Raw genomic sequence first — 26,285 nt, forward strand, 5'->3', positions numbered from 1 at the left:
GGGACCCACTGTCCACGCTTAATTAGACGATCTTCATGCTAAACTTTACAGTTAGTCCGAATGACCTATTTACCGGTGGCTTTGCGTCATTTCTCAATGGAGACGCAGTCCAAGTCTTCTTGTTTACACGATTAAACAATTACTCGTTGAAAACTACGCTTAGAAACTTATATTATTGTTTACTCGAAGGGGTTGCTAAATTACGGATTTTTTCAGCGACCGCCATTCATTTCCATTTCCAGGGATGAAAATAGACGTTGATGTTAGGGCTGTAAGTTAGTTTATAGATTATTAGAATACAATTCTTATTTTTATCGCGAGTCGAAATAAAAATAAATGTTTCATTCAGGTCTTCATGGAAATTCTTGATCGAATATTTTTTTTAAAGGATATTTATAAAAAGTTGGAACTTCATGTCACAAATTTTCTTTCACGTTGTTTTTAGCGCAGTGTTAAGTTGCTCGTGAACGCTGTGTGTATTGATCCTTGGTACGAAACATTTCCTTTAAAGTTAGTAAAGTCGGTAAACACAGCATACTATGACCTCAATTAGCAAGCACGGCTTATGTAAACAGATTAGATAAATATCGTCAATCTGTTATACCGACATCGTCAATTCTAAACTGCATCGTAAACCGCTAAATCATTTCCAATTCCTCTCTTAACTTTTTGATACGCGTATTATATAACTTTACGGTTCGGTTAATTTTTTACTCGTAAAATACGCTGACACCGTCTCCTCAGCAAATCTGGGTCACGCTCGGTATTGTTTATTTTTCATGAAAGCGCGGATTTTTCTGAAAATTTCTCTCTTTTCAACCAACAACTCCGGTCTCAACGGGACGTCAAAAAATTTGCTGTTGGCTAAAAACCATTTTTCAAAAATTAGATTACAACGTTGGTCTGACTATTTTGGACGATGTTTATTCTCCGGCGTTTACGGTCTTGCATGCTACCATTAAAAACGATCTAAAAAATGATCCAATTAATACATGAACCGTCCAATTACATTCACCGACTAGTGCCCGAACTAATTGAGAGAAATTACCACCGAACGCACGGTTGCAAACAATCGTCGAAAGCCACGTGTTCGCGCGATGCAACAGTTAGAACAACTTCACGGAAGTTTATGCAATTACCGAAACTTTCTAGACCAGTTCGCCACAGTAGGATTTGAATAAAAATTCATTGTTCCGGTGCCATTAAGCTGAAAATAGAACGCGGACCGCTCTAACGATAGTCATGCTATTTATTTTATTATGACTCACCAGCTGTTCGGTTCAGGATAATTGCATTCAATCCGCAATCGAGTTATGACTCAACTCACCGTGGCGAATTCCTGAGTTTCACTTTATCTCTTCCACCTGCTCGCTTTTCCTTTATCGCTCTTCCGAATCATCGTAATAAGAATCGCGGAAAAGTGAAATTCAATTTCGTGCCATTATGAAAGCGATGCAAACTGCATGTTTTTTTCTTTAAACGAGCCAAAGATCCGTCTGTCTTCCTGTCTTCCACTAAAATGGCCCCTTGGTGTCATTTCACACATCAATCTACAATAAAATAATTCACTGTTTTGTGTAACCACATTTAAAATTACCGCCATATACATGCTTTTACATTGGACAAGTTCAAGATCGTTAAATTTTTCTCTGCTCCATTAAAATGGCCCCTCGTTATTATAATACACATCAATTCAGATTTAAATAACTGATAGATTCAATTTTGCTTCATTATTTTGTGTAACCACTTTTATAGTTACGCCACGTATACTTTTTCCATTGGACGAGTTAAAGGTCGTTCAATTTCTCTCTGCTCTATTAAAATGGCCCCTCGGTCACATTACACACAGCAATCTACAATAAAATAACTGATAGATTCAATTTTGTTTAATTTTTTGTGTAACCACTTTTAAAATTCCCGTCACATACGCTGTTTTACATTGGATGAGTTCAAGATCGTTCAATTTCCCTCTGTTCCATTAAAATGACTCCTCGTTATTACTATAGACATCTGAATTGGTATAACAGAAAGCTGCATTGTTTTAAATAACCGATAGATTCAATTTTGTTTCATTTTTTTGTATAATCACTTTTTAAAATTCCCGCCACATACACTGTTTTGCATTGGACGAGTTAAAAACCGCTCAATTTCTCTCTGCTCCATTAAAATGACTCCTCGTTACTATAATAGACATCTGAATTGATATAATAGAAAGCTGCATTAAATAACTGATAGATTGAATTTTGTTTCATTGTTTTGTGTAACCACTTTTAAAATTCCCGCCATATGTACTTTTTACATTGGACGAGTTCAAGATCGTTCAATTTTTCTCTGCTCCGTTAAAATGACTCCTCGTTATTATAATACACATCAACGCAGGTTTAAATAACTGATAGATTCAATTTTGCATATTTTCAATTTTATTTCAAATTCAGAGATACTACTGATCTCCGCTTTACCGATGGCGGATAACCGCGCGATGGCGCTACGATCCAGAACGAAAGTTTCGTAGATGTCTCCCTTCCTCGACGTGCGATGTTTCAAATTTACCGCGAGCTCTTCCGTGAAAATGTGGCGCGTAATGGTTCGTGTGATTTTTGCAGCACAACGAAGGATAAAACTCCGCCTCACAACGAATGGCTGTTGAACGGACCGACCGGAAACAAAACATCCATTTTACGCTTCAGGTAAGCTGCCGAAAGATAGGATCGTTTCTCTTTGTCCTCTAATCTACGCGACACATTGTAATTCGTTTATTGTTTTACAGATGCTCCGCCTTGGCCACTCCTCCGGAAGAACCACCTGCAAAGCAGTTGCACATGACGTACAAGATTTTCCAGACGGACACGAAGCTCATCAATCTGTTGCTGCAATCTCACGGCTTAATCGAGGTAAGTCACTCGCCTGATTTATATCGTAAATTAAACGAACCACCGGATTCTTCGAAAAAGGATTCTTTATTGCAATCCAAAGTCACGATATACATGTCCGTGTCGCACGATCTTTAAATTCAATATGAATATACACTACTGTGCAAAAGAAAAAAGCACCCAGTATAATTGTAAGATATAATTACAAACTATATCTTTATGTAGAAATTCTATTGTACAATGATTGATTTATTGCATTTAAAGTATTAGATAATCCGCAATAACACATATTCTCAAAACTATTCAATTAAACACCGGAATTCTTTTTCAAAACTTACTGTGTTCTTATTTGATTTTTTAAGCTTTTCTATTAAATATGGCCGGGTGCTTCCTTCTTTTGCACAGCAGTGTATTTTTTATATATATATATATATATATATATATATATATATAAAATTCGCATTGCTGTTAATCGTTTGTTATAATACAAATGAACGTTCCTCCTCGAGTTGAACCTTTAAGTACTTAGCTATACAATTATGAAATAGTCGCAATAATTTACAAGTTCAAAGTCTGCTAGTTACTGGCGTTCGGTTAGATGAATAAGCAATTTTCAGTACAAAAGTACAGTATTACCGTAGACCTCCTACTGTGTATCCGAGTACTTTGTTTTGACAGCCGTGTACGCGTAACCACATTGAGTACCTTAGCAGTCATATCTAAATTAAGTATGTATCCAAGTATTCGAGTTCCGTAGAACCAATTGCAAGAGCCCCACTGTTCAGCTAGTTAGTTACTACCACATGGCATGAAAATATACTCCTCCTTTCTCACATTGTATTCAGTACATTATTATCGCATATTCAGTACTTACAATTAAATGTGAATAATATAATGACCAATTACTGTCGCTAGCTTGTCTCTACGTCCAATGCAATGAACTTTCCTCGCATTTTTCCGAATACAGATCGCCTTACATTTATTAAGATAACTTTTAATACTGACAAATTTACAGTCTATCGGAGCGTAGTAGATTCAAATGAAATAGCAGCCTATTGTCATGGACTCGATATTTTCTGACTAACTTACATATCGGTACAAAATGTGCAGTAAATATCACTGGATGCAATTGCTCCAAAACCAATGCTCCCCCGGACACAGATCCACGTCCAAATTGGTCCGGATCAGTGTTGTTCTTAACATTCTAATACCTTCGCAATCCAACCCCCAGTTCGCCAGATTTCCGATTTTTCTAAGTCTCTTGCAATGTTGAAACATGTTCAGCACGGTGGACGCGGACACTTTGCTAGCTTCGTATATGTAAAAGCACGTTAAGTTCTGCACTAGGCTGTTTTCACATTTGTCAGACTTTCGGGGAATTTTCGGTTTCGCGGATACACCCAACAATTTCTCTAAATGTTCGTTCGTGAGATCGAAACAACTGTGAACGTGCAACGCCGTTAATTCGGGCGCCAATAAAAGGATTTTCGTGATGGCTACGGCACTCACTATGCGTCCCAATTTGATTCTTTTCAAATACTTGAGAGGAGGAGGATCGGATCCCTCCGACCACGTTATGTTGGAGCCGTCGCTGGTGAATATTCTGAGATTGCAACAGCTGTTGAAAATTTCTTTCAAGTCCACCTGAATAGGATTTTCGTCTTGAGTGATTCTGAGATTGAGCTCGTGTAGATTATGGCCGTTTGTACGGAGGTAGTTGTAGAATCCTTGCAACCATTCTCCTTGGGATGGAATATTGCGTACGCTTAAAGATGTAACGTAGGGAAACAGTCGTAACGCTTCAGGGGGATGGTGGGGCTCCGAGATGTGTAGTTTTTCGACTTTTGGACATGCCTGTGCCAAAAGCTCCAAACGTACCGGTGTGGTTCTGCAGCTTCTCGCTTGGGTCAAACTGAACGGAGTTTTGAATCCGATGAGCCCTTTATTCATAATTTCCACGACTCTTCCCATATGACAGTACTCTGCCAAGGATTCTAGTCTTGGCACATGCACTAAGGCCAACAATACACCTGCGCTGGTCACCGCAGTGTTCGCGACATTAAGTACTCTGAGCGTATCGCAGAGAGAGTTTCTACTTTCGTAGTACTCGAGTAGTACCCCTTGCTTCTCCTTCTTCTCCGACTTACAGTTCCGCATCTTCAATTTGGACAGCAGTATTTTTAATCTGGACCAACTGGTGGGTTCTTGCGTAGTGGTGTGAGGTACTTTGTCTCTGAGCTCTACTTGTAACAGCAATTGCTTCAGTCCTACGTCTGTGACTTGTCTGGAACAAGCAACATCTAAAACAACCAGCTTCGGACAGGCTTTTCCCACTACTTGGAGCACAGCGTCGCTGGCTATATTGCGAAGAGACAGACTTATTAGATTTTTCATATTCATCAGAGCTGATTTCAATAATTTGCAATCGAATCTGAGCAAAGCAGAGCGAGCCAACTTCAAAGATTCCAGCCCGATTCCTTCGGTAGCGAGCAGCTTCAGTAACGACGTCTGATGACTGCATCCGTAGTAGCAACACAGATACACTTTCAACTGCTTTATGTCGTGTCCCAGAAGCAGGGCTAGTAGATACAGAGGAGCTGGCCCGGAGAACAAAGTTGATCCATCCGATGCAGGTCCGTACAGCATCTTGGAAGTCTCCTCGATGACTTGGGACCGCAAACGTGCTGGCAAAGCATTTATGTAATAGGGCCTGATAGTGTGCTTCGCATAAGCCAGGACTTGCGCCACAGACGATTCCTGCGAAAGCACCTGCAGCCGTCGGCACGTCCCGTCGAGTTGTTGACACACACGTCCCAAACTAAGCCCCTCTAGGGAGTTAGGCTGACGGTGGCCAGGCATCTTCTCTTGTTCATTCACTGCAATAATTTGTATTTGTTAATTATCAATGCAAAACAGATTCGTTCAGGATTGTGTCACTTAATGAAGAATAATATATGCGAGAACGTGCAAAGAATTTTTAGTGTGACGAACCAAGCGATATTCGAAATTGTGCATGCGTAATAGTTGGTCAAAGCCACGTTAGTAGAACTAAGTTGAGGTTATGTGCTTTGGAAAACACAAAATGTACAGAGGTTTCCATCCCCAGTATCTACGACGAACGTCGTGGACATGTTATCGGGACAGTGTTAATTGAGAGAAGCGATAGAAACAATTTTCGTACGTAATTATCAGCTGTGGAAAACTGTTGCTACCAGCCGAGTAGACCTAAGCGAACCGTGCGCGTCGACGCTTTTCCTCAGACCGTTAGCAGCATTGTCCAGTAAAATTACCATTCTTGGTCGACAATTTTCACTATCAATTTCTTCCATTCTCTTATTAAACGAAAATACTCTGCTAATCGTATGACATGGTTTTCTGAATTTTGGTATTCGTTCATTCGAAAAGGACAGACGAAAACGCGTCAGCTGGCGAATTGTTTTCGATTTCACACTACGCAAAGAATGTTGATCGCTATTGTTAAATCCGAATAAATATTTAGAACAATATAGAATATTTTACAGTACTTAATTCGTGGCCGCTTAATTATCAATTTAATTAAATAAATGCGTATCAAACATTCAAGTAAGACCTTTAATCCTTTGCCTTACAATATCGTGTCTGACTCGTGATGAAGATTCTTAACAGATTCTAATAATTTATGTTAATAATTTCTCTCTTTTAAACCAAACTAAAATTTTATTATGGTTTTGTCGATATACACCTATTGGAGAATAATGTAGGCATGCAATAGATATAAATTTTTTCCTCTTTTAAATTTATTTTAATCACTGAAACCGTAAAATAAATCATAGGGCGAGGGGTTAAAAATTCAGGTCTGAGGAGACCCAGCCACCGCTAACAGGGGTTTAACACTAAACCTACCGACCATCAAAAGTGACTAATGTGTATGGTGGTATTCTAAAAATAACAAGAGTTTTATTTATGTTTTGTGCGATTTTTGCTATAACATATACTGGAATCAAAAAATGTATTCAATCAATTCTCATGAAAACACCTTTACAATCTCAATAATTGTCAAATAAAAATTCTGAAATGAGTCATTTGTCCCCTCGTGGTAGGTTTAGCGTTAAAAGGCAGTTTATGAATGGTTCGCTTATATTGTGTTAACACGATGCAATAAACTGTGTCGTTGATATAACGACGAAATTATGCGAGGAACTCCGCGGTCACGCGAACGAAAGTATCGCGATGTACTTTTGCGCGTAAGGAAGGACGAGTTAACTCGTCTTTCCCGGTTAACAGGTTAAAAACCAGTTGCCGGTGCGCGTGAAACTCGCCGGCTGGCATTATAGTTGATTTTTCAATGAGACAACGAAACCAACACCTTGACATTTAACTTAAAATGCAAATTTATGCCTCGAATGTTTTCGCTTTGCCAGCTGGACGACGCTTTCGGTGTCGGTGCTCGCGACAATTAGTAGAGTCGAGTTTCTCTCTCGCTGGTAGCCGCTGTTTTTTGTTTAATTAATCCGACGAGAATTCGAGAACTTCCGCTTAAATTGATGGGCTGCGAACGTGGATTACAACACGCGTGACACAACGTCGTGTGAGATAATTATTCACGAATTTTACTTTCAATTGGACTGTAATGAGTAAGTAGACCGTGGATGTTTATGCGTTTGTGGCTTCTGGAAATGTTCAAGAAATGCTGGAGTATTAAATTCAACAGAATTTAGCACGATTTTTATTCATTTCAGACCTGCAAAAACTACTACCACTGTAAATAACATTCTATTTGTGAAAATAACTATTTTAACACGGAAACTAAACATTTTTTCTGACCTAGAATATTCTATAAATACATGATTTTGTTCATTTTATACATATTAAAAATAAAATAATTTAATAACGTGACAATTATTTTACATTACTGATATAGCAACATTTAGCGGTGTTTAATGTCGCGTGATTTAGTCAGCACAGAATCAGACTGTTTCTCTCACAGAAAAGAAGAACGTGTTTGATTTAATATTTCTAAAAGCGACCGAGAAAAATGTAAATCGGTATGAGACTCGCAGTCTAGATCAAGTATGGCAATAAATCCGAGTTGCAAAGGCAGAAATGAAATGTAAGGGCTCTAAGCACGGCGCTTGACACGATTTTCATTGAGTCTCCTCGCGACTGTCAGAGCTCGGGTAACAGCATAAATCAGCGGGACACATTATTTATAGTGTTCCGCGCGGAACAGAAAAGAAATTGATTGACTCGAGACGTCGATATCGGTCGCGACCAAGGTTCGGCGCTTACGTTCTTTCGCAATGCTCGTATACGCGAGCTCTGTGTGCACGTGCTCGTCTCTCCTTCGCGAGTTTATGCGTCGCGATATTTCACTCGGGGAAACTAGGAAACGAAAACATGATTGGTGCTGTAAACATCGAATCATATGCGTGAACAAAAATTACAAATAATTTCATGTCATTTTTATCCTGACACAGTATTTGATCGGCGAAGAAAAACTTTCTGTAGACTCATTTTTATAAAGTGATTCTTGGTCTTGATTGTATTAAAGATAATTCTTGAAAAGTTTATAGTTCTTGTCGAGATGTTAAGAAAGTTCGAGACATTTTATTTTGCGTTTTATTTCTTACTGCTGTTTGTGTTGGTGCAGTCCAAGGCACTGATCTAATAATCAGCATAAATGTGCCCATAATTATACATACAGTGTAAAAAGTGTTCGTACACCCTTTAAAATAGAATAACTTTTTTATAATTGTACCAAACGACCTGATTTTTCATGATCAATTAGATGCATTGGTTTACGAAGTGATGTGCAAAAAAGATTTTCAAAAAATTACAATTTACAAGGTTGCAATCTACAAAACATATATTTTAAATTTTCTTTAAGGGCCCAAATAAAAACGTGTTAAAAAACGTGCCTTTTTTATTTTTGCATGTCACCTTGTAAATTATAATTTTTGGAAAATCATTCTCAATGCTTCTAATTGATTATAAGAAATCAGGTCGTTTGGTACAATCATAAAAAAGTTATTCTATTTTAAAGGGCGTACGAATACTTTTTACACTCACTGTATAATGATTGAAAGTTGAATTTGAATTTAGATTCAAATATAACGATTGAAAGTGGAATTCAGATTCGAATTGGGTCGCCGAGAGTTGAATTTGAATTTCGATTTAAATCGGTTTCCCGAGAGTTTGGTTCGCGACTTTATAGTAACGGTTAAGAAACACTTCGATATAATTGTCTATCGCCGCTGACGTTTGCGGAAATACTTTGCCGGTGCTCGTGTCCTATAGATAACAATAGCGACAGGGAATTATTGAGAAAAATTGCACAGTGATTGCTACCGATTCTCCGGCTGAGGATCAATTTAGATACCGCGTGCCTCGAGTACGGAAATCGCTGGAATCATCGTCGATCTATTTATACTGATTCGCGTGTCGAAGGACGAACGGCCATTTCGAATCCACGCGGGAACGACAAAAAAAAAGAATATGTAAAAGAAATAGTACATAAATAGCTGCATATTTAGTCGTCGATGCAACGAGAAACAAAGTATCCGATGAATTATGGACAGGGAACAATTCAGTCAATTACCACTCGTTTTACGCAACACGCGACATTAACAGCGACGACCACGTCGTGCAATAAATTAGCATTCGTGGCCTACCATCGAAAAAGTCTCCGTGACTAACAGGAAACCAATCAACGAAGATTCATTCCGCAAAATGGTTAATGTTTCTTTCAAGTCTGGTGGAACATTGTTTTCCCTTCTTCGCATGAACAAAAGACAGACGAAAGGAATTATTTAGAGAGAAGATATTCTCGTGTGGCGTGATCGTTGTAAAGTTGTGAATTAAAATTGACGAATTCGGCGTGTTGCCTCGTTGTCGTTCAAGTCGGCGCAGCATGAGTTCAGCGTTACGTTGCCGTCGTCGTTGATCCCGTTCATGTGCACAGATGGCTATCTCGCGAAATTACATTAGAGTGCGAGGCGTTCGTTAATTAACGAAAGGTCGCGAGAGAGACCGTGCCGCCGCGGCGCGGCTTGGACACCGTTCTCTGTAAACTTTTCGCAATTGCATCGATGCCACCTTTCTGTCACTCTCGCAACACCGCACGGTCGGCCAGACTGTGATGAATTCTGTGTCAAAATCATAGAACTTTCGACAGAAATCAGATAGAATATGGGAAAAATAGAGAGATTATGGAACGAACGTTTTGTTTAATTATGTTACGTACGATTAGATTCTTTCCTTTACATGCTATACATTTGCAAAAATTGTAGAGTTCGCGAAATTTGTCTGCTGTCTCAGGATTTAGGAAAAAGTCGATTTCTGCGAGAAGAATATTTCAACTTTAATCTAAAAATAAATCATCGCTCTATCTCATTTCTATCGAAAGCTCTTTGACACAGAATTCATCAGTTTAGTGCATAATTTTATCTCATTAAATCGAGCTTTATAAAATGCATAAAAAGATTGTGGAATCTGGATACAAAAATTTGTAGAGGGGAAAAATTCCTCGTGCAGAAGATGCCTCGTAGTGAATATGTATTGGTAAAGTGATGAATTTTTGTTAATACGCACACCTACAGTTTCCGTATCAACATAAAGATTCAATTTTTAAAATAACCGGCTGATACAAATGGATTACAATGAATTGAATTGATTCAAGGAGGTTTCAAGGCGATTAGGCGAGCCTTTGAAGATCCTATGATAGTCCACCGTCCACGAAATCATTGACATTGTCGTTCACACGTCCCCGTCCCCGGTTACATAAAAGCGAGCACAACCGAATCCGATACACTGTCGCGACACTTTCACTGGACCATTTTTCCTTTATTTTATTTTTTTTCTTTTTCCCTTTTCGACGTTTCATTCCGCTCGCGATGCGAATCGACGCTACTTTCTAGTAACGGTATTTAAACGCACCCGACGCGACGCGCCACGCGTTTTCTACGTTGCTTCGAGCGATTAGGCGATCTTTCGATCATAGCAGAAGCCTACGAACTGTTAATTGTCTGCCAGAAACCTCAAGAAATTTTTTACGTCGCTCCGAAGTAGTCGGAGGAAACGCGGAACGCTCGAAACATTAGGAAATCTTTGTTCTTCGGAAAATGACCGAGAGAAAAATATCAAAACAATTCTAAAACACAAGCTTCGATGGAGTTAAGCGCAATCTCCTTCAATTCTGAATTTCCGAGAAACCATATTCGCGAATATAGCACGCGATCAAAATCTATTTATCTCCGATTTCCGCAAATTCGCCCACAGAAGATCGTAAACGAACAGTCGAACTATAATCACAGAAGATCTGAGAAATATCAGAGCAGAAGTAGCGGGAAAACAAACGTAATTCGCAAACGAGGAAGGTGGCAGGTTGCGAGTGAAACCGGGTGTTTCGGAGTGTAAACACCGAGGAAGACGTAATTCGAGGCGAATCATGCTGCTAAGATTTCGCGGTGATAAGCGCAAAAAAAGTTCATCATATTCTCCGTCAATATTAGTCGTTCGGACGTGTGCAAATAAAACTGCAGATTCTATATAAAAAAAAAAACGGACACAATCTTCGTGTGCCAATATCCGAGGAATGTGCTCTAATAAAACAAACAAGAGTGTTTGAACTGATCGAAAAATAAACTGCGGATCTTTATGAACAATAAACGAACGGCTTCGATCGATTTCATATTCATCGATGATAAATGATAATCAATGATAAATTAGCTTCATTCGCGAATTACAATTGTGCGCACAATTATGAAAGTGATATATTTCTTGTTTCGAGATATTTAAAGGGAAATATATCATCCATATAATGTTCAAATAACAAGCACTATCTAACGGTTCATTGTTCACAATGTCGTAAAAATGACATTGAATTAATTTCGTTTAAAATAACGCGATATGAGATAAAAGTACGATTAAATTCTGAAGCATTTCTTATTCTCTACTAATGGTAATGTAGAGTAATGGTAAGTTTAAGTAATAAGTTCTACTATCATTTTGAATTACTATAACTGGCCATAACGGTCGTTCTTTCGTTCTCTACACGTGTATGACGTTGGGAAACTTCCTGATCGTTTATCGCGACGGGACTCGGTTTTTTCCACGGGGATCATGATCGCCGGCGCGATTAACCCTTCAGGATCTAATCAACCTCTATTTCATGTCGTGGTCAAATGAGTTTTCTCGGCGATAAACGCTCTCGAACGGTGTGTCGTATCTCATAGATGTCGGATACGCAGCGAGGGAGAGAGAGAGAGAGAGAGAGAGAGAGAGAGAGAGAGCAACGTCTTGGATGCAAGTTGCATCGCAACTTGCATCGTTGAGACACTCTCGAGAAGCGTTGACGCGCGTGACTAGGCTGATCTCGCAGCTCGCAGGACAACTATCCGCGAGAATTGCTGAAGGAGACGAGAAAAGAATTCGAAGTGGTAGAAATGGTGGATGAGTGGTTGTAACAAGTGGTTTAGACTGTGGACCTTCATTTTCAGTACGCGTAAATCATTAGACACTAACCCGTAACAATTAATTTTACGGCTACAATGATTAAAACAGAAGTGAACACAGTTCGGCAACATCGAATACAGTTTCACTTTAGTTTAATAATCGCGAATCCACATAAAATATAATCCAGTTTAATAATCGCGAATCTCCACATCAAATATAATCCAGTTTAATAATCACGAATCCACATAAAATATAATCTAGTTCAATAATCACGAATCCACATAAAATATAATACAGTTTAATAATCACGAATCCACATAAAATATGATCTAGTTTAATAATCACGAATCCACATCAATTATAAAACAGACTGGATTTGATAAGTTTCTTATAAAACACACGAAATTTTCGGGTACTCGCCAATCCAGCGATTAGTAGACTGCGGATCTGTATGCATTTATGAAGAAATTGGTTGGGCGAAATATAAAACAGTAAAAGATTTTAACAATTCAAGAATGTTGTAATGTTGCTTTTAACGTAACAAAGTCGCTAAGGAATGAAATCAAATTTCATGTTATTCCCGCTTCTCACAATGCAAAACATTTTTATTTCGCATAAAGATCCGCAATCTAGCGATTAGCATCAGGCTAGACCGCGAATATAGTCTGCGCGAAGCAACAGGTACCGATCGATCTATCAGGAAGAGCCGCGGGCTAATTAGTGCAGGAGAAATGCAAGAAAGATCAATTAGCAGGGAAGCATCAGGTGGCTGAAGTGAGAGGATGTCGGACGAGAGTGAATCGTGTGTTTTCTTTTTGTGAAAAAAACGGAGGGGAAGAGGTTTCAGGAAGATTGAGTGGTCAGGTTACCAAAGAAAAAGAAGAAGAAGCGTGGACAGGTGGGCAATAGGTATGCGTGTGAGAGATGTCTGTGTGTCGCGTTGCCTACCTTGAAACAAGCAAGTCCCCTACGGGTGTCTCCTGAGCGGCGGCTCGTGCTAGACTACGGTCGGCGTCGCCGTGGAAATTCGCACGCTGATCCGCGAGAATCCCGAGCCCGGCTCGGCCCGCTCGGCTCGAGTCGGCTCGCGACCTCCGCTCTTCGGGACAAGCTCCGAGGTTTGGCCACCAGAGCCTCGCATCGCCATGGCGCCACGCGTCTACGAGTCCCGGGCCCTGGCTAACTAAAGGGTGTCGTGAAATTAGTCAGTCGCTCGATCTTCTGAATCAATGAGTCACAGGGAATGTTTGGGAAATTTGTATTCCACCGCGAAATTGCAGACAAGAGGATAGATTGCTCTCTGGGGCACAGCCCCGACTCCGTCGAATCCAGGAGCGACGCAGCCACGCCCACTTGGGGCATTCAAGCGGTCCTAAATGTTGTTTTCAAAATCTTCAGAGTTTCTAGATCTTTTGGGAAATAGGAGCTTTAACGTCGCTTTAGGCACAGTTACGTAAAAAATGACATTATTCGAGGCTCTATTGTCTAGTTGAATTGAAAATACAAGTTTAATTATTAAAAGAAGGGTTCTTGTGTAAAGAAAGGCTCTCGAAAGGAAACTAAGTCGTTGTACTGCCGATATTTGGCTCTTTTTAGTAATGAGTTTGCCGACCACTGGCCCGGATCGTAAACATAAATGGCCCTCTGAGCCACTGTCTTGGCTCCTTCAAAATTGAGAGCAAGGAAGCCACATGTTAACCCTTCGGACTCGAAGCAATTTTAATTCCGAAATCAAGACATCTTGAAAGATATCTAGGTTGAAACCTAGATTTTTTTATTCTATATAATCTTCTTCGCACTATTCACATGAAATTGAACCTGTTTTCTCACACGACATCTGAATTTCTAGAACACAGAAGAATTTAATCATTTAAAACTGCGCGTCAGGATCACAGGAGCAATCTTTTTGATTTCTGGAGATTTGTCTCGAAAAAATCTGTGCGATTAGAATCCTAAACGAATAACTACAACTATACAATTTTTGTTATTAGAAGAACTTCTTACCAGCAATTCTTTCGATATTTTTATACTATACTGTTCAAGTAGAAATATGTTTCTTTTAATAGGACGAATACTAAAAGAAGAAAAACTACAATTGTTCCAAGGCTCCAGGCTCTCCCGCGACTTCAAAACAAATCGCAGAACAAAAGGAAACAATATTTACACCCGTAAAGAATCGTCTAATAATAATGAACAACGGGCAAGATCTGCGTCGCGTTTTAAACAACGCCGTTATTGAACCTAACTCTCCATACACTGCATAATTACCAATTGTGAACGAGCCGTTCGGAATCAGTCGTCTACAATGTCTACATTCTACATAGACCGAAGAACAATCTTCGAAGAATCCTCAAGCTGTTTTCAATCTCTTGAAAGAAGTCCAATTAGACAGACTCGGATCTTGTACTTCGTAGCAATATCGCGAATCGCGAGCACGGTCTTTCAATTTTTCGCGAGTTCCCAACGATTAGAACCGGCTATCTCTGAAGCCATATGGCACCGCTAAGTTTATCTTGATTTATTGCGTTAATTACGTGTCCATAAGTAGCACACTGAACGTTGGCAACATACAGAAGTTTATAATCCACGTGAATGTACAAGACGGAATATTTTTCATGAATATTTTATTATAGACGAGGAACTCGTATGAAGCAACTCTTTGACATTTTTCAAATTGAGAACGATGATTATCACAACAAAACATTTCTACGTTTTAGCATTTTGCATCTGTCTAAATATTAGGTCGTTCGAAAAGTAATTTCGTTTTTCGTGTAGCGATGGTATTACTTAGATTTGTTATTACTAGACTGCGGATTTTATGCGTTTATAACAAAAATGGGTAGTTGCAATTTAAAACAGTGGACAGATTTAAATAGTTTATGAACATTGATGTATCAGTTGCAGCTTACGAACATTATTGAAGAATGAAAGACATTATTACTTGGCCCTTGTTCGTTGCGGACGATACAAATGATTTTTTTTGCATAAAGTTTCGCGATCTAGTTATTGCTTAACCTTATTTTAAATCGCAAACTCGTGGTATATCTTGACAGCTGACATTTCGGACGTCATTTCGTGCCGTGTATGTAGTGGTTTCTAACCGTTCAAGTATTCTTTTGTCGTCGCGTCAAAAATGCAAAATCGAAGTACGCATTTCCATCACCATTAACAAAGTTGTGTGCTGTTTAAGGAGAGGGTGTACCATGTTTTCGCTTTTTTCAACAATTTTTATGCGGCGCACATTTCATTTCAAGTAAAGTCGTAAAAAGTCAAATAACTCAATTGTTTGTCAATCAAAAAAACAGAAATTCTACGAGCATGGAATCTTCAAGTTTTTTGAAAGATCGCAACAGATCATAGAACAAAATGTCATAAAACTTATTCTAAATGGTGAAAAATTGGCTTTCATTTTCCCTTTACCTAATATCTGTGGTTGCAAGGAAAAACGCCGCATGTCACAATTTCAAAAAATTAGAGTTTATACATTAATTGAGCTCAATAGTACAGGATTTAAGTATTTACCAGAAAAAAAGTCATGAAAATAATGAAGACGGCTGAAAAAAATAATGCAATTTAACTGATATCCCATATCGAAGCATCAGTGATTCAAACTTTAAACGGCTATATTTCGAAAGTGAAATTATGTGACATGCGGCGTTCTTCCTGACACAACCACAAATATAACATCGTTCCAACCCAACAAAGATTCCGATCGGTGTCAGTAACAAAAACACGTGAAATTTTCAATGGAATTATGGAAATTTCGCCAAGCGTGTTTTGCGACTCGCAAAGATACAGGGTGTATAGAAAGTAATGGTCATCCGTCGTAGGGGTGAATTTACACCTCTGGATCGGTGGACATTTGTAGAAGAAATTTGCCGCAAAATTATTTATAAGAAATAAAATTATTGTTAAAGTTTGATGTTACATCAATATCTTCCATTCATTCAGAAAAGAAAAAGTTTGAAAGAAGCCACGTGTCGCAAACAAATAGTTATCGAGATATAAGCTGTTGAAGTTCTTGCAAAAATTGATTTGTGTAGCATTATACGTATAGACAAAAGCCTACTACATACTACAGAACATAATCGTGTGCGTGCCTCGAGACAAACATTCGTCGCTAGGCCCGTACGACGTCATCATGTCCCTGCCCATTCGAATCATAAATTTGAAGTTTCAAAATGTGAAAGAATACCTTATATCCATTGTTACACAGAAGGATATTAATCCTACATTATAAAATACTAACGTCAAGTATAGGTACTTACAAATTTGTCAGAATCTTCTGTTCGTCCGTCGAATCAAGTGGACACTGCCATTTTCGCGAATACGTTTTATTAACGATGAAGCACAAAACACCACACTTCTACACAATCACTTGTCACTACACAACACACTTTCCAAAATCGTGACAACGAACGGGAAGAAATTACTCCGACCACGGTCAAAATAGTACTGAGGTTGTCGCCTCGGTTTTTCATGAATGATTAAGGGTGGGGAAATGTTGCGTTTGCTAATTGGACGGGGGTATGTCGGAAGGACTTCAGGTTGAGAAGTGGAGAACTGTCAAAGAAATTCCTTTTGGCATTGTCTTCAGTCATCAATGACGTGATTTATGAGGGTAGTCCGCTCGTCGCTTCGATGGGTCCGTCGCACGTGTTGTCGTTCTGTCGGGGTTCGGATTGCTCGGATCATAAATTTGAAGTTGCAAAATATGAAAGAATACCTTATTACATCCATTGTTATAAGTTATTATTCCTGTATTATGAAATGTTACCGCACCTCACCGTTCCTCCAGCGGTTTAGGTGATATGCCTGTAAAGGACATTATAAAATTGCGAATCTTCGACCCCGACAGATGGACACGTGCTACGGGCCCACCGAAGCGACGAGCGGTCTACCCTCATAAATCACGTCATTGATGACTGAAGACAATGCCAAAAGGAATTTCTTTGACAGTATCCCCACTTCTCAACTTAAAGTCCTTCCGACACACCCCCGTCCAATTAACGAACGCTACGTTTCCCCGCCTAAATCCACCCTTAACCATTCATGAAAAACCGAGGTGACAACCTCAGTACTATTTTGGCCGTGTGGTCGGAGTAATTTCTTCCCGTTCGTTGTCACAATTTCGGTGTGTTGTGTAGTGACTAGTGATTGTGTAGAAGTGTGGTGTTTTGTGCTTCATCGTTAATAAAACGTATTCGCGAAAATGGTAGTGTCCACTTGATTCGACGGAAAAACAGAAGATTTCTGACAAATTTGTAAGTACCTATACTTGACGTTAGTATTTTATAATGTAGGATTAATATTCTTCTGTGTAACAATGGATATAAGGTATTCTTTCACATGTTGCAACTTCAAAATGATTCGAATGGGCCTAAAGTATATCTTACGAGAGAGTAACCCCGCGGAAAGACCAGTTTTCGTTCGTCTTTACGCATCTTCGCCCTAATTGGTTCAAGAAAGTGGGGAGTGGGTAGTGGAGTGAGAGATGATAGGCTCGCTGCGTCCCCACCATCTTCTAAGCTGCGCGAAACGGGGTTACTCTGTCCTGGGATATACTTTAGCGACGAATGACACTACAAATTTCGTTTGGCTTGAGACAGGCACACGATTATGTTCCGTCTCATCGACACGGTCGTGTGGACTGTAGTAGCAGGCTTTACACACAATCAAATTTTGCAAAAACTTTAACAGCTGATATCTCAATAACTATTTATTTGCGACACGTGGCTTCTTCCAAACTTTTTCTTTTCTGGATGAGTGGAAGGTGTTGATGTAAAAAAACAATTCTAACAACTTTCTTTGTTATAAACAATTTTGCGGCAAGTTTCTCTTACGAACGTCCACCGATCCACAGGTGCAGTTGCACCCCTAGAACGGATGACCATTACTGTTTATACACCCCGTACAATTCGCACGGGCCTTCGTAGGTGTTTGGAGATGTTATGTCACTGTTTTCGGCACCGTCGATGTATCACGGAATATCTAAAATTGGCCTGCGCTTTGAGAGCCTCGTTCTTACACGCTCGAACAGCCTCGGGCTCGTTGCTCGGCCGTGATTGGCTCGCAAGCTGTCATTCATCGCGGGCGCGCAAGGTCTATCGAGACCTCTCGTTCTCGAAGATCAGGTTCAAAAGCACGACGGGAAGCTTGCCCCGCGGCTTTCGAAATTGCCTGGACTCGGAGTACCACCGCATCGCCATTGGCCTATTTCCTGGTCCAGGGTTCGAAAGCCTCCGGGAAACTTATTCGACTATTTCGGGATCTGGTAGCAAGGTCTCTGTCTCTCTCTCTTTCATGCGCGCGCGCTCGCACGGATGCCTTCGGTGCTATTTCCGTTCGACAAGGGTCACGCTTTCGGATGCTTGTTGTTTCGTCAGAAAGCTCGAGATTCCAGCCGTTTCTAATCATTTTAACGAACAAGTTCACGCGACGACGTGTTTATCGAGGTTTCAGGAGGTTGTTTGATTTTTTAAAATAGTCAAATACTCCGATGCAGAAAAATATCGTGCTCTGGAATGGTTAGAACGCGTACCATCAGAAAAGTATGGATTTCATGTCAGGGAACCCTCGATAGGACGAAGGCAATTTTTCTTTTCATTTGAATTTCTCTTAATTTTTACGAACCCCCTCTTATATTGCAACCCTTGACTGCTGAAGATTTGAATACACTTTCTTCTCCTTACATACACTGTGAAGAACTTGCCGAATCTTTTCGGAGACCTCTATCTTATATACGAAATTTGTTGTGTACATTATTAATTAAGTATCGCGATGATTGTTTGTGATAAATATGTATAGTGAACTTGTCATTGGTTTCAGAAATTCCATGGAGTCCACGAGACTCCTCAGCAGTCGAGGGTTATCCCTGCTGCTCCACGGGTCCCCATGACCCGAAATGAACATTCAATCTTGTATTCTATGAATAAATATCATCGCACTCGCAAATATGTATAAATCCACCCCTGCATTCCTGAAATGTCATACTTTTCGTAGGTCGATGTTATCCATTTCGTACTGTTTCTAGATCACTGTTACCCACATATTTAAAGAAAAAGGATATTAACTCTAAATGAATTCCACATAATGTTGAAATAACAAGCATTATCTAACGGTTCAATTTTTCACAATATCGTAAAAATTACATTGAATTAATTGAGCTTAAAATAATACCCGAAATGAACATTCAATCTTGTATTCCATGAATAAATATCATTGCACTCGCAAATATGTATAAGTCCACCCCTGCATTCCTGAAATATCATACTTTTCGTAGGTCGATGTTAACCATTTCGTACTGTTTCTAGATCACTGTTACCCAGAGTTAAAATGTCGAATGACGAGTGCACGCAGGTTCTAATTAAAAATCTGATTAAATATCACGCGCATGGTAAAATCTAGAAGACTGTTCGAACGAGCCTAATTACCGCCTCCCAGTCAGGTGGACGTTCGCAGACGCGCATGGCAGATGGAGAAAGATAGGAAGAGACGGTCGGAGCTCGTTATCCTTGATCGGTAACGCAATATGTGTCTCACGTAAAAGCGACGAGCAGAGGCGCAAACGATTCGCGGATCACGTTTCCCTCATCCATGCCATCGACATCTTCCTCTGATCATTCCGATAGTACCTCCAATCATCGACTTCGCGGCTGTGAATCGATCGTTATCGCCCAAACTGATCGCTATCTTTCGGTTCTGTGGAAATACGCTGCAACGATCAATAAAATCGTACGATCATTTCATTCAAAGTAAAATTCATCTGTTGTCTGCAGATTCTGCGCAATTGTTATATTAGGCTGTTGCATATGAAATGTCCGATGTTTAGAAATGACATTAAACAATCACAATTTTGTACTCGATGTATTCTATCTGGAAATTTCGAATTTCTTGATTGTATTACGGTAAAAATAAGATATTATGGTAATTCATCTTTTATCATTTACAAGATTGTTATCTTGATTTTGTAGTTTCTTTTTACCATCAATGATTATTTTTCCAGACATATAAAAGGAATACGCGACAGTCACGTTGGTTGACGTTGGAATAAACTTTATTTAAAAGTAAAATTACACATCTAAATTAAAACTGGACATGGGATATTAACACTTAACGTACCAAGCTATAATAGCAATAGGCATATGGTTGCCTTATAAAAATGGCAAGAATTAATTCATTTAGACCTTGCGCGTTTCTTATTATAATACGTGCTCTAATAAAGATATTTATTAAATTGTTTCTTATGAAAGCGTCTTCATAATTTCATTAATTGTGAAATAAAAATCTAGAACCTAGAATTAGGATTAGTTTTGTACCACAAAACCAGCTGAATTGCAATAATCTGGAGTAAAATAGAAAATCTTCTTTCTTAATATGTTTGATAGATTCAAAATAATATAACACAGTATTATTAAATTTTTCTAATGTTTTCACTGTTTTAGATTACACCTACTCATTTTCGTCATAAATGCATAAAATCCGCTGTCTATTCATATAATAAACCTATAGACTGTAACAGCATTTCTTGATCGAAATGTTTTAGAAGACATTCTCGTCGCATTCTAAAATCGGACACTTCATATGTAACAACCTAATACATAAAACTGAATGTGCAAGGAATAAACGTATTGAATAGATTGCCTAGAGATACATATTTACAAAAATTTTAAATTAAAAACTTCGAATATTCGGAATATCTTGAAAATTTTAGCAGTAAGGACAGAAATGTTTTGATCATTATAGATGGGAAGAAAATCGTACGGCAAGAATTCAGTAATTTTTCGAATATCGTAGTCAAACTGAAATGTAGAAAAATTTTCCGATAAATTTATGTGCAACACTCGTATTTAGATTCTGTACGTTGGACGCATTTTCCACGCGTTTGTGCAATTTGTCAGCCGGGGATTCTGGGATAGATCGCACTCTAGTGATGTACATGCATAGATCTCTGCGCAAAAAGTGAGCAGAACACGGAACAGTGACGCGATCTCCTTGGGCGTCCCATTGAGACTAGGAAAACGCAGGAAACACGTTCCTCGGAATATCAGGTGCACCGATAGGTCGGTAATTATCAGAATTGTGTAATGAGAGAAACCTGCCGTTGGAATCGCGTAGCACTCGACGAAATCTTTATTAGTCGTTTTCCTTCATTATTGAATTTATCCAAGACAATGCAAACGAAAACAGTGTAAAAATGAAGAGAACGATAGACGGACGATTTAGAAGAATTGCCGAAAAATATTTTCACTCTAGTAAACAACAGTGTCTGTCAAGTAAGATGCAAGAGAATGAACATATGTGTCCATAATTATAATAACTTTCATAATTATGAGCACATATAATGATTGAAAGTTGAAGTTGAAATTAGATTTAAATATGATTGAATGTCGAAGTTGAATTGAGATTTAAACATAATAATTGAAAGTTGAAGTTGAATTGAGATTTAAATATAATGATTGGAAGTAGAATTTCGATTTAAATAGGGTAGCTGAGAGTTGAATTTGAATTTAGATATAAATATAACGACTGAAGGTAGAATTTCGATTTAAATTGGGTCGCTGAGGGTTGAATTTGAATTTAGATTTAAATATAATGATTGAAAGCAGTATTTCTCAATTTAAATTGGGTCGCTGAGAATTGAATTTGAATTTAGATTTAAATATAATGATTGAAAGAAGAATTTCGATTTAAATTGGGTCGCTGAGGGTTGAATTTGACTTTAGATTTAAATATAACAATTGGAAGTTGAATTTGAGTTTAGATTTCAATATGTGTCCATAACAATTATGAAAGTGGTCTAACGGTTCATTTTTCACAATATCGTAAAAATTACATTGAATTTTAATTCAGTTCAAAATAATGTACCGTGAAATAGCTGATAAACTCGTTCTTTTCAATTTATGACTTTAAACCACTTTCATAATTACAGACACATACATGTAAAGAGTATCGTTGATTGAAAGGAGTAACAACAGGTAAGCCACCGTTCATCGAGAATGGCAGATACTCAAGGACCTAGCTCGATTCGAAGGTCTCTGGCCCCGTCACTATACGTAGTTCCCGATCGGTGTCGAGGATCGACGATCGACGATCCATGATCGGAAGGAAACGAACAACCTAACCGTGGTCGGTCAACGCGGAAATCGAAGGGGAAATCTGATGGCCGGCCATGGTACAGATTCTGTTGCGTTTTCTGCGAGTCACTCGCAAAGGCAATGGCTACCGTCTATGCTACGAGGACCGGTTAGCTTTTCAGTCACGGACCTTACCGAGCGTATGACCCTCAAACCTTATCCCACCTGGCCAGCTTATGGTTGTCAGTGTCCTCGCCATGGTGTCCGCCATCATCTCTATCTGGCAAACTCACAGTTGTAAAATTACGATCGTGTTTTATCGTGCGTTTTACATCGTTGACTCTTTTAGTACCTTACACGTTTTTCCCCTTTTCCCTTAATCAGCTCATCCGTGTGATGTCAGTGTCAAAAGTCTTTATCAATAAAAAATGGAAGGGAGAAGTTGATTCTGAAATGATCACAATGGTTCTCATATTTTATTTCATTTTATTTCGCTCTTATATTTGTATCTAAAAATAGGAATGCGCGTCAGAAGCACACGAAATCTTGAAATTTATAGACGAAACAGAAATTTTGAAACAAAAGAAAAATTGAATGAATCTATTAAAATTGCTGAATGAATAAAATCATGTATCATTACTAGACTGCGGATGTTTATGCAAAATAAAGATTTTCTGCATTAATTTTAAAAAGCACAGGCCAGGGAAAAAAGTTCTTTCCTTCTTTAACAATTTTAGTAAGTTGAAATGAATACACTGGTGTTTCTAAATTCTCTTTGCCCCTAATCTTTTTTGAATTGGACTTATCCATTTTTATAATAAATGCATAAAATCCGCAGTCTACTCATTATTATTGTATGATTATATTACTCACAAGAGTAAAATGATCAAGGCAACATTATAAGCCTATGAAAAAGGACCTAAAGGCCGAAGATATTTATATGAAATTTGTAAATGTCTGGATACTTATGGACGGAAGTGTACAGAAACATTTATGGCTGAATCCATAATCCGTGACCATGTAAGCCAAGGTATCGATCATTCGTTCGATGTACAAAGTTTAGTTAATGTACGAAAAAAATCTACATGAAAGTTGTCAGCGATAATTTCCGCTCGTTAATTTCTATGTCGCAGTTACTTTATTGCTCAGGACAATTCATGATAATTATTTCTAGCATCGCTCGAGCTCGCCGTAGCCTGGGGGTCTGTCCTTCATGGTGTTCCACTCTTTATCTACGCTGTTGCTCGAAAGTATGGGGACGGCTGGATCATTTTGTGAATTTGTACTATGAAATTGTATAATACAATAATTAACACATTGGATATCAATCTTTAAAATTGGATAGGTGAGATTCGAAGTCATAAATAGACAGCGGATTTTATGCATTTACGACAAAAATGAGTAGGTGTAATTTAGAATAGCAAAAATATTAGAAGAATTTATTCCTTTGGACTAGAAGCAATTTTAATTCCAAAATCAAGACATTTTTCAATCCAGATCATTTTTATTGTACGTAATCTTTTTTACATTGCGCACATCACACACAACGGTTGAGCATTTTACAATTTATAGAATACAGACGAATTTAATAATATTAAAACAACCTATCGAACATATTAAGAAACAAGATAAATTTCTATTTCTCTCCAGATTTTAGCAATTCGGCCAGAAAATTTTTATTTCGAAGAAGAATTTAAAAATACTATTTTATTATTTTCGACCTATCGAACATATTAAGAATGAAGATAAATTTCTATTTCACGCCAGATTGTTGCAATTCGGCTAGAAGATTTTTATTTCACATAAAGACCCGCTGTATAGTCGTAAACAACAGCGGGAAATATAACACAGCAGCATCGCCATTTTTCGTACGTCCCTGTTGATAGTCTCGCTTTATTCTTGTCAGAGAGAAGTGTTAATGGCGCGGTTAGGTCAACGGCACGAGCGTGTCTCGCTCGAGCGAAGACGATCTATGTATAAGTAATTCGGGTGTCGTATCCTCTGAATGATCCGAATGATCCCGAAGGGGACAACAGTTCAGGGAAGATCGATCGCGTGGATCGCTGGCGCTCTCGCGTAGTTCGCATGCGACGCGATCGATCGTTTAATGATCCTGTTTTCTCGGGCTCGCACGCGCTCGTGACGCAAAAGCGAATTCATTAAATCGCGCGGATAGACAGAGAGCTGCGAATCCAGCATCGGTAAATGAAAAGTCAATGAGCATGGCCGGAGAAACATGACCATGGTCACGTAGCTCATGGGGATTCGCCATTGAAACGTTTCCTTTGTTTCAGTTACTCCGTTCTTATCAGTCGAGTTCCTTTTGTACCTGGCTTTCATCTCAGAATTAATTGAACAAAAATTTTCTACCCAATCTTATTCCGTTCGACTTTTTGAATGTCGCATTGAATCAGGTTGCATGAACAATCTTGCGAAAATTTACAAAAATCCTTTCGAGTATCTATTAGGTTGTTGCATTTGAAATGTCAGATTTTAGAATGCAACTCATCTAAAACGTTTCGATCAGTAAATGCTGTTATAGTTAGGGATGAGATCAAGTTCAATATGTATGTACTCACGAATCCGAGTCTCGATTACTACTTAAAAGCAATAATGTTTCAATGATTACATTTGGAAAGTATTCATTTTATACAAACTGATATCGAACCTCGGAATAAGTACTTACAAGTTTCGAAAAGATAATTATAAGTACTTCGATGTTAAACGGAATCGAATCTTTCATAAGTAGTACTCGAATCTTGGAAATCAGAACTGCATAGCAGGTTCTAAGCACTTTCTTTATTAAATTCGTAACTATTTAAGAATAATATTTCCGATAGATTATGAAATTATAGTTATACATGTTGAATTGAATTAAGCATTAGACGACAACATAATTGATTTTAAAGGTAAAAAAAAATAGTAATTAGAAAAATTAGAGAATTTCCGGTACGATATTCAGAAAAGTTTCGAATCTGTTCGACCAAGATTCGAATATACATATACTTGCTAGTATTATTTCCGTTTACCAAAGTACTTGTAAAAGGTTCGAAACTAGCATAGGTTCGAGTATACTTAGGAGTACTATTTCTGTTTTTCGAAGTACTTATAGAGAGTTCGAATTGCGAGTTTGTTGTTTGCGAGGTACTTGATCCCATCCCTAATTATGGTCTATAAGTTTATTGTTACTAAACGTACCACGATTTTGTATTACGTATTTTACGGTGATACAATCAAGAAACATGAAATTTGAGTATATAAAATTGCGTTCGTTTAATGTCGTTGCTAAAAATCGGACATTCCATATGCAACAACCTAACAGTCGAAGACTATAACGTTCAAATTTCGAAAAAATGTTGCGAATACCTTTTTATTAGGTTTTTAGTAAAATTCGATTAAAATCTCTGGAATCGTCTTGGCCGTATATCAGACCGAGCGGCATAGAATTACGACGAGGTCGATCTTCATCGGAGTCAATTCGTACGATCTACGTTCGCCGTGGATCACGTGGACGATCTATGTCGCGACTGTTATCGGGCCTTAGGTCGACAATCGCAAATACACGAGGCGTCTGGATCGCTGTCCGGCTATGCAAACGCCAGCGAAACTTTCGCTGTCATCAATCTTTTTGATAAAATGACGACGATGAACAGACGACGGTAATTGAAAACCATTCTTCGATCCGTCAAGCTTTATAAAATCTACATCTCTATTTCACAATTGTCCTTATTTTTACGGAAAAACAAAAGCGGAACTAATAGGCTATTGATCGATTACCGATTTTATACATTTATGACAAAAATGAGATGGTGCAAATTAAAATAGGTCAAAGATTCAAAGAATTTAAGAAGGTCAATGTATTATTTCTGACCTGTTAAGGTCCTTATAGAAAGAAAGAAGCTTCTGC

The 26,285-nt window shown here is 38.4% G+C and overlaps 2 protein-coding genes across 5 annotated transcripts in view; one reads left to right on the forward strand and one right to left on the reverse strand.

Moving 5' to 3' along the window:
- Nucleotides 1–26,285, forward strand: part of Ttll5 (Tubulin tyrosine ligase-like 5) — a 72,108-nt gene that overhangs the window by 31,541 nt on the left and 14,282 nt on the right. The window contains exons 3-4 of one of the 3 annotated variants that reach the window (XM_076427243.1): nt 2,604–2,687; nt 2,768–2,891. In XM_076427243.1, the coding sequence (XP_076283358.1) occupies nt 2,604–2,687; nt 2,768–2,891 (208 nt within the window). Of the gene's footprint in view, nt 1–2,603; nt 2,688–2,767; nt 2,892–12,206; nt 13,212–26,285 lie in introns of those variants that run through there. The other 2 variants (XM_076427246.1, XM_076427245.1) reach the window with 2 other exon arrangements.
- On the reverse strand, nt 3,302–13,411 carry LOC143210414 (uncharacterized). 2 transcript variants are annotated; one of them, XM_076427261.1, is made up of 2 exons: nt 13,251–13,411; nt 3,302–5,746 (listed from the first exon to the last, which is right to left on the reverse strand). In XM_076427261.1, the coding sequence occupies exon 2, from the start codon at nt 5,727–5,729 to the stop codon at nt 3,987–3,989; it is 1,743 nt and encodes a 580-aa protein (XP_076283376.1). In that variant the 5' UTR covers nt 5,730–5,746; nt 13,251–13,411; the 3' UTR covers nt 3,302–3,986. The 2 variants fall into 2 exon arrangements, with proteins under 2 accessions (XP_076283376.1, XP_076283377.1); XM_076427262.1 differs by lacking the exon at nt 13,251–13,411 and adding an exon at nt 6,052–6,191.

Source organism: Lasioglossum baleicum, chromosome 7, assembly GCF_051020765.1.
Source record: "Lasioglossum baleicum chromosome 7, iyLasBale1, whole genome shotgun sequence".
NCBI lineage: Eukaryota > Metazoa > Arthropoda > Insecta > Hymenoptera > Halictidae > Lasioglossum > Lasioglossum baleicum.

What these genes read in the sequence shown, in the direction of transcription:
- LOC143210414 (XM_076427261.1), bottom strand. Translation starts at nt 5,729, where the DNA reads ATGCCTGGCCACCGTCAGCCTAACTCCCTAGAGGGGCTTAGTTTGGGA.